At 34.1% G+C, this 10,032-nt stretch overlaps 1 protein-coding gene across 1 annotated transcript in view; it reads left to right on the forward strand.

Annotated features, from left to right (window-relative positions):
* The window catches only part of TMEFF2 (transmembrane protein with EGF-like and two follistatin-like domains 2), a 201,150-nt gene extending 194,407 nt beyond the window's left edge, over positions 1–6,743 (forward strand). Inside the window, exons 6-7 of the mRNA XM_008582959.1 lie at positions 5,797–5,945; positions 6,676–6,743. Coding sequence (XP_008581181.1) covers positions 5,797–5,945; positions 6,676–6,743 — 217 coding nt within the window. The remainder of the gene's footprint in view (positions 1–5,796; positions 5,946–6,675) is intronic.
* Positions 6,744–10,032: the final 3,289 nt, after the last annotated feature.

The following is a 10,032-nucleotide window of genomic DNA, read 5'->3' on the forward strand; positions in this document are numbered from 1 at the left end:
GGTACACACTGTTTTTACTGTTATTAATATAATGCAGTTCATCCATTACAGATCTGACGGAGAGCACAGACAGCGTTCTGACCTCATTTACTGGCCAGGCCACAGAGGATTCTGCATAATAGCCCCAGAGATAGACAGGCCCAAGGGAAACAAACCACAGTCAAGGTCCAAAACAACCCAGAAAGCTAACCTCACTGCAGTGCAGTTGGGTGCTTTCAAACTGACTAGGAATGTTGTATGGTCAAAATAGGGAATGGACACCGAGTGGAGGACCTTGGGAGAGGAATAAGTGACAACCATGTTTAATAGATGAAACAAGATCTAGTGAAACTAGAGGGCAGCCACAAGCAGACACATGAATAAGTAATTTGCTAGCTGGCCGGTTTTGCATCCTCACGCTTTGGCAGATGACAAGGCATTTCCTAAATACACAGAGAGGCTTATTTAACTCATTGCAGATCATCCTTGAGAAATCTACTTCAAGTGAGGCAGAAAACTAAATTAATGCCAAGACCCCCAAATAATTATGAGATAATTATAAATGAATGTGAGTTGTCTTAGATGGCACCTTTCACTTCCTATAATTTAGGTTCTTTACTCCATCAAATGGTCTTTTAAAGTTATTTTACGTTTCTCTTCTTTCTTATAATTCAGTTTTTCAGTCAATGTTAGTTTTCTTTGAAGGATTTTCAGAGGGTAGTATTTCCACATAGAGACCCCTGAAATTATTATTTTCGAGTAGGGCTGATTCTTTTTCTTTGTAGCCTAGAAGAAAGGAGATCTATGCAATCGCAGTGTCAAAATGTCAAAAGACTGAGATAGGTTGAAAAAAAGAAAACACAAAAAACCTTAAAGGCATTTGTGCAGTCCTCAGCCTTACAAATCTTTGGCTCACATAAAATACTTGTGACATGCTGTAATTAACTAGTTACTCCTCTCAGAATGAATAATAATGTAATTATTTGCCAAAAGCAGTGAAGAAAGGATAGTTTCTGTTTTTCAAAATGTGTGCCTTTCATTTCTGTAGACTGAAAAACCCTGGATTAAATTATATAAGCTGCTAAAGCATAGAGTGACCTGCAATTTCACCATTACACTATATGATAATTTTGTCACCTTTTTATTAGAAACTCACATTTTCCAATGGTTTGAAGTAGCAATAAACTGACAAGTTGCTACCAGTTCAAATTATATTGGTGCCTACAACTGCCCCCAAATATCACAAAATGTAAGTAGTAGCTTAGCTGGTAAAAACATCTCCTTGTCACAATTGGATAGATGCCATTGAGGTTACTAAAGGCTATTGCTTTGTCTCCTTTGTCTGTGCAGACACAGATAAAAGAAGGACAGTGAGCCTTAGGAGCCTCCTTCCCCTCCTCTGAAGAGCCCACATGTAGCAAAAAGCTTGGTGAGAATTTTCATGGGCATATCACTGGTTGTCTTTCCTAGGTCTTAATGTCTAGCACAGTGACTGTTTTCTTTAATTCTTTCCAACTCCATCCTCCATTCTCTCAGTAATTCATTCAAGGAGCATTTATTGGAGGTCTGCTGTGATACACTGTACTAGGTTCCAGGAATTCAAAGATAGATATGACCCTTTGCCCTTGAAGAGGTTGAAGAAAAGTAAAGATGTAAATTAGTAAATAGGAAATTAACAATGCAGTAAATGCCACCATGAGGTAGGTATGAACCCACTCTCATACACACATACAAAAATTCATTCACTCATTTAAACACATAAAACCCTCATGAGTATTTTGAACCAGAGACTTGGAAAAGATTTATTGCTAAAACCCTCCAATTTTGAAATTATTCAGCAGAGTCAGTTGGGGTATATGTGTGTATATGTGTGTGTGTATAAGTGTGTGTTTTTATGTGTAGCCAACTTCTTGTAGCGTTTTATTTAAGGATAAAATTTTCTAAACAACTGATGTTTTAAGTAATCAGATTATTTTAATACCTATAAGACTAGTTACTCATTCAAATACCAGATATTAGTTCACAATATCATGAAACTAACATTCACCAATATATCCCAGTTGTACAAAGAAGTTTAGATCACTTGTTTGGGAAGACAGAGATTAAGAGTCAATGTGATTTAAATTTATAAGAGTATGATAAATATTCCAAAAGCAGACATAGGCTTGTTTTCCAAATCCTATTTATCCAAAGTATTTCTTTAATTAGTTAATGGTAGGAATTTGGCTCTATCTTGTTTTCTCTTGTACTTTCTGTATGTACAACAGCGCAGGCTATGATGTCAGACTGCCTAGATTTGAAATTAGGTTCTTCCCTTTACAAGTTGTGTGATTTCTCTAAGCCTCAGTTTTCTTATCTGTAAGATGGAGATAGTAATAGTAGCTTCATTTCTTTGAGAACATAAAATTATTTCTGTATTTATTCATTTTATTTAGTTACCTATTCAACATGTAGTTATTGAAAGTTTAGTGTGTGCAAAGTATTGGGCAGAGTGGGGAATGCACAGATAATTCAGCCACTCCCAGTAGAGGTCAAGATGGACTTAGAGTCTCAGACCATAGTCCTGAAATCCTGCATGTTTTTCTAATAAAATAAGCCTAATAGACTTGGATACACAAAATATAGTAAATAGTGATTATATAGACAGAGCTCATTCATATTATGGGAATATAGAAATGGTGGGTCCTTGGTAATCCAGTCATATTTTCCTTTCCCCAGACTACATAGTTTCCAAGACATTTTAGCAAACCTTTGAAGCTTCTTCCATGTATTCAAAAATGGAAAAATACTTTTCATAGATTTCCAATTTCCAATGATTGCTGAGATTCACAAGCAAGTTTTTTTTTTTTTTTAAATTTACTCTTGCATTTATTTAATATGTGCAATTCCATAGAGTAGGGAGGAATAAGGGAAATATAATGAGGGTATGCAATAGAGAAAAAGACCAATATAATTCATGCTTTCATGAAACTTATAACCAGGAAAACTAAACCTTACTTTCACATCAAGGAATCTATGTCTATGTCCTCCTTTTGAGATGAGAATAAAAATGCCAAATGTCTATACTTTTTTCATAGCCGTTCCCTGAAAGGCTTTATTTGGGGCAGCAAGAGCCAGGAATTTCCAAAGGGGAAACAAATCTTGAAAGGAGGCCTTGAGCAAGCAATGCAAAGAAAGGAAGGGGAAGAGATGGCAGCGGAAAACTTGTGGGACCAAAATCAGATTAGTCAAATTGAAAAGAAAAAAAAACAAAGAAAAGGAAACAAATTAGCCAACTGGAAAAGGAGGATCTTGTAAAGTAGCCTGAACGATTGATTGTTCAATTTGGTGCTATGGCTTTAATAAGTGAATTTTTCACTGAAACATTGATTCTAGCCAATTCAACTCAATCAAATTTTTTCTTTTCATCTCTATTCTCATTTCACCATTGTGTTGTGATATTAAATAGGTTTCTGAACTGCTGATTATTTTGGGTCAAGATATATATGGTGTACATTCCTGAATTTCTTTGGACTTAACTTTAGTACTTAGACAGGTGAGAGAACATACCATTCTCTCTGTTTTGTTGCTGCTAACAGGTAATTTTTTAGTAGTCTTTCCAGGAGGTGGTCCTTAGAGTGTAACACAACAAACAGTTAAAACCTTAACTGACTTGAAGGCAAAAGGAACCATCTTTTTTAAAATGCAAAAAGTCAGTCTCCTTACCCCTTCTTTATTTAATACCTACAAATAGTTGAGGCAAGCCTGACCTACAAAGCCACTTCTCCAAATCCACTCTGAAAAGGACCAAAAGCTCTTTGACCATGGAGACAGCTCCTGATCTCAGATTTTTGGATGCCAAACAAGAATCCACGGAGGTAGCAATGTCGTGTTCCAGTTTCTGTCATCACATGGCAACTTCATGGCTGGGGTAGGAACACCGCTGCTTCAATGAGCTAAGCATTTCTAGATGGCTACCATCTGTCCTAGCTATTTGTTCCTAAATAGGTGAAGGTAAAAATAACCAAGTGTTCCTAAAGCAATTTTCTTACCCCCCCCCCAAAAAAAAAAAAAACCAAGTGCATTAGCACATTTCCTACCAGCATTTTTAACAGCAATCTAGGTGATTCTGATACAGACGGTCTAAGGACTACACTTTGAGAAGCACTGCTGTATAGACAAACCCTCCCTCACTCAGTCAACAAACTGATGAAGCAGTGATTCCCAGGAGGTGAGTCTGGTGACAGCATGACCACCAAAGAATACAGAATCCTAGGCTTTGCCCCAGATTTACTGGGACCCAGGAATCTACTTCTGAATCTGTATATTTAAAATTCTCCAAGAGATTCTTATAACACAGTCTGTGTTATTAGAGGAAAGGGGTTGGGTTTTAGCTTAACACATCTGAGAATGGGTCCTTGTTCCACAATTTACTAGTTCTCTGCTCTATATAATATCTTTGGTCTGGAAAATAGCTGTTGTGAGGATCAAACAAAGCAATGAATGTTGAAAGCCCATGTAGTAAACAGTGTGTTATTGTTATCATTATATTACACGCCCAGCCCTAAGTAAGACATACAGAAGTGCTATGTGGATACGTGACTTCAAGAAGCATATAATCTATTTAGAAAAATAATATAAATATTAACAAAAATTTTAAATGAGTTTATATTCTAAGGCAGTAATATGTTTGCACACACACACCAAAAAAACCCACAATATTCTGAATAACAATGTAGATTGTAAAATACAGAGAATTATAAGAACATAAGAAAAAGTATATAAAGTTTGCTTTAAAATAGTTAATGCTTTTAGTTTAGGTGACCTAATTCTCATTAATTCACTAAATTGTTATTTCAGTTATAGAAAACTATTAAAATTATGAGTGACAGTCAACTTGTATTTATTATTTTGTTATTTAAAATGAGAGGTAGGGCCGGCCTGTGGCTCACTCGGGAGAGTGCAGTGCTGATAACACCAAGGCCACGGGTTCGGATCCCATATAGGGATGGCCGGTTTGCTCCCTGGGTGAGCGTGGTGCTGACAACACCAAGTCAAGGGTTAAGATCCCCTTACCGGTCATCTTAAAAAATAAATAAATAAATAAATAAAATAAAATGAGAGGTAGAAAAAGAGCAGTGTATATAGGGGGAAAGGGTCCATGGACTATGCCTGAAAAGGCCAAGAACCCCCAGAAATTCTATACAAACGGTTGTTTACATGAGGATGGGTATTTCTGGAGACAGATCTAGTTTTCATTTGATTCTGAAAGGGTTTTATGGGCCCCCATAATGTTAAGGATCACTGAAAGTTTCCCTTTGGCACATTTTATATGCACCCTTACTTATGCTGAAGAAATTTAACTACTGATTGCATTCTAAATAATTTACTTGTTTGCTTTCTCTTAACTTCCCTCTGAGTCATTTTCCTCAAGCTTTAACCACTCAAATACCCCGAGAAAAGAAGTAACAGGAAGGTTTCATTTAAGGAAACTCTAAAGCAGGGTTTCATGGCTACCTCAGCCTATTCACATTCTCAGGCAACAGCATAGAAGTTTATGTACATGTTTTTTAAAGTTCCAGAGCAGAGATTGACGATTATTTCCTGAGTTTTTCCTTTTCATTTGTTATCTATTGCTCAGTCGTTTGGATTATTTTTGATTAGTTTTCTGTTTCTTTTCATCTCAGATAGAAACTTGAAGAAATTTCCCTGGAAGGATACAATTCAATTTTGCCAACTTGAATTTTGCCAACCTAGCATTTCTTCCATTTGTGTTTTACTTATAATGTGGTAGCAACACTATTGATGTTACATATTTTCATTTCTTTCTTCCTTTAGGTGTGTGTGCAACATTGACTGTTCTCAAACTAACTTCAATCCCCTCTGTGCTTCTGATGGGAAATCTTATGATAATGCATGTCAAATCAAAGAAGCATCATGTCAGAAACAGGAGAAAATTGAAGTTATGTCTTTGGGTCGATGTCAAGGTAATGTTCCTACCAAAATTCATTTCAAAGAATGTTTTTAGTCTTTGTGCAGAAATGAAAGGTGAAGATAACTTCTTATCAGGCAGCTATTTCATTTCCAAAAGACAGTTCTGATTTACAATGGATAGTAGCGTCTAGTGTGGCATCTGTGTTGATTACAGGAGTTTGAGGGCCTATCGAGAAACGTCAATATCTTTTTCTGTAAAAAGACTGTATCTTCACAGTGCCATAAACACAGAAGCCAATATTCAGAAGGTAACAGACTTTCTTTTTGCAAAAGGGAAAAATGAAAGTCAAAAGCATTTTTAACAAAGAATTTAGGAATTTATTAGGCAACCTTGAAATTAAAAGCAAATCACTCCATTTTTATGTATTGATTCAGTAGAAATATTTTAATTGCATTTTTAAAAGCAGGATGTACTAGAATGTTTTATTTTGTTTTCTTGTTCAGAAACATTTTCTTAATTTGACTTGTTTTCTTACCCAATTTAATCTCAGTTATAATTATAAACCTTCTTCTTGTCCCAAACTTTAGAAAGCTTCCATCATTCTATTCGCTTTCAAACCGAAATTGGCATTATAAATCTGTGTTTGCATAAAGGTTGCTTAGAATTATAGTTGTAAAAATTCCTTAATTGCAATGAAGATACTGTTGGAAGAATAAAATAAGTTTAACATTAGATATTTAGGAAACAGTTAACCAATCTTTATTGTTAATTTTTTAACACAGATAACACAACTACAACTACTAAATCTGAAGATGGGCATTATGCAAGAACAGATTATGCAGGTACATAATATTTTTTACTACAAAACGTGGCACTTCTATAAGTACTGGGGAATCATTGTTTACTTTTCAGTCTAAAGTGAACCTTGCAAGTCTTCTGACATGTGCTGATCTTCTCTGGCTTATTTCAAGCTTTCAACAGGAAAGAGTAAATTTTTGCTGAAGCAAATGAGACACCCTTTTTTTTTTTATGCCGGAGTTAAAGCAATTGTCAAAAATGTCAGTAAGATATAATTAACTTGTTTTGACAGTACAAATGGTACAAATGACAAAACATTTATCAAATTAATGGGCATCAATGGAAATTAATGCAATTTTGGCAGTATATTATAATAAAGGCAAATGTTCTTGGTTGAATTTTCATAAAAGTCAACAATAAAAAAAGTTTGCTAGTCTCTGAAAAGCTAGAAATAAAGGACACCGACAAATAGTAATACAGGCTGTGTATTTAGATGCAAATTTTAAAAGGTATGTATAATTTATTTTTTAAAAATAATAAACTCCTTTAATTTATTTAGAAACTAAAATGTAGCTTCTTAGGCATGCAAAATTACAAAGCATTTTATATAAAAATGTAAATTTTATTTTGAGGAATATCTCTACCTAATATAATTTTTCTAGAATGAAAAATATCTTATGGGTATACAAGTGGAATTTTATCAGATTCTTCAATTTTATAGAAATTTGGGAAAAATATAAAAATAAAATTATTGATGTTGATAATGATATGTAAGGGTTTTTTTTAAAGAGCTTTTTACATAGCTATTAAATGTTTGTAACTAGATTTATGGCTAATATTCAATCAAAAAGAATTGCTTCTTACCTTTTGAAATATGTACTACCATTCATTCTTTCTTTTTGAAATTTCACTTCTTTTAACAATATTTCTGAGGTTACAATTACATACAGAATAAATATCTATAAATTTTTTTAAAAAGTCAGATGTTTTACTTATTACAAATCTCTAAGAATTTGGAAAAATAAAAGATTTTTTTTAATTTCACATTTTACTTAATGTTTTTCTACATGTAGATAAAACTTTTTATATGCTAGAAACCTAGAATTATCATGGACAATGATACATGGAAAAACATTAGTTCTATTATTACATAGCTGTTCCCAAAGCATCCAGGAGAGATATTAATAGATGTTCCTTAAAAAGAATAGTACAGTGGTCATTAAGTTTGGGAAGAGCCCAAATAAACAAATGGACCTTTTACCCAGAATTCCTTTCAGCTCTGTAATTCATTGTAAAATCTTTAAGAGATATTCATCTTTTATTTATTTATTTTTTTACTTTTTGTTGGGGAGAATTTCTAATATATGCAAAATACATACAAATGTAGTCTGGGTAGTGTAATGAACCCTCATGTACTCATCACTCAAACCCAGTAACATCAACCCACAGCTAACACAGCCCGTCCCACTCCCATGCTCTTTCCCTACTTCCATAAAATGTGAAAGTAAATCCTGGAAATCGCATCATTTCATTCATGAATACTTTATTATGCATCTCAAAAAGATCATTTTTTTAACAAAATCACAAAACCACAATCACACCTAAAATAATTATAAATTATGTTTTATAATACATAGCTTTTATCTAACTTATTTGATGTATAACACATTTTTTGTGACACGTTTGGAGTACTAGTGTTCCTGAGAATGCACTTTGGGATATGCTGATCCACAGAAATATTATTTACGGTAATAAAAGGTAATAATAGAAAATCGAGGTCTGAGGCTAATAATATATACCTTAAATTTTAAATAATATCCAATTTAAATTTTCTATTTTTATTATAAATAATAACTATATCTTAGTGGTATTGTAAGTCACTACTACTAACTGTACTTAAAATATCTGTGTACCTGTTTTGCAAACTAACTTCTTTGGAAAAGTCGTCAACAGTATAACATTCTATGAAAATCTTCCCCATTGAACCATCCATCATTGGACCTATAGTAAAATCAAACCTCTCCCTGAGGTTTTGTCCCTGAAATAAAGAATTCTTTGAGTTGATTGGCATCAATATGCAAATACATGTGCATTTATAAAATTGCACTAACACATATCATAATAGAGTTTACCCATCTTTCAGTATCATTCATATGGCATATTAACCATTTGTCTGTTTTCAAAGAGATTGGTGATTGAATTTTTATTCTGAAAAGGTTCAAATTTGTGTTTGGTTCAGATAATCTCTGATGTTCAGTGTCACTGTTTTTAATTGACATTGCTTCCTATCTTATCTCTTTAGTAGACATGAGAAAGAAATAGACTGTTTTTAAATACATGCAAATGAAAAAATTCAGTCACTCAGTGTGATTCAGGACCTACTAATTTGACATCAAATTTATCAAGTAAATCCCAAAGAAAAATTTTTAAGATAAAAGTAAAGTTTAAAAATACATGTACAGTGAAATCCAAATTTAAGACAGAAACAAAGATAATGTCAATTAAAGTTTGCAATTCCTAATCAAACATTGATTGCATACTTTAAAGTTTTCCTGGCATTTATTTCAGATGTCTGTATCTTCATTAAAAGTTTTATTGAAATACAGTGTAAATCCCTCTTTAGAAATTGTTTAAATAATAGTCACATTTCGTAACATTTCCAAGCTTCCAATAGTATTTGCAGCTTCCTGAATTTGGGGACACAAACATTGGAAAAAATAAAAGGAACCAAATGGAGAGTCAGTATGTTATTGTCCTCTTGCTTTCTGTTTCACATGCTAAAAACTCCCCAAGGAGGGAAAACGGAAACTTTGTGACTCACATTCCTAGAAGTTTGCTATGTGATAACAGTTCATTTAATGTTACAGCCACTTCCCTTCATGAACTCTCCCACCAGAGGAAAGTAACAATCACAAGGTTCTCATCTTTTCCTCATATGTTCTTAATACTATAGGTTAAAAACCCTTACCAATCCCTCCCCCCTTTTCCTTTGAGCCTATTGTAAAGCTATTATTAATACAAGAACACGTTTCTTTTTTTTTTTTTTTCCTTTTTGTCTTTTTTCGTGACCGGCAACGGATCGCAACCCTCAGTGTCGCGCCCGTACCGGACCAGGACCGGCAACAGGATCACAACCCTCGGTGTTGCACCCGCACCTCGCTCAGCCAGTGAGCGGCCGGTCTGTACGTGGGATTCGAACCCTCAGTGGGAGTGCCGCCGCGCTCCCAAGCGGCACACTGTAGCAGTGCACCACCGGGCCGGCCCCCCACATGTTTCTGATTATAAAAATGGATGTCTTCTTTTTTTTTTTTTTTTTTTTTTTTTTTTTTTTTTTTTTTTTT

Source organism: Galeopterus variegatus, unplaced genomic scaffold, assembly GCF_000696425.1.
Source record: "Galeopterus variegatus unplaced genomic scaffold, G_variegatus-3.0.2 Scaffold2773, whole genome shotgun sequence".
In the NCBI taxonomy this organism is placed as follows: domain Eukaryota; kingdom Metazoa; phylum Chordata; class Mammalia; order Dermoptera; family Cynocephalidae; genus Galeopterus; species Galeopterus variegatus.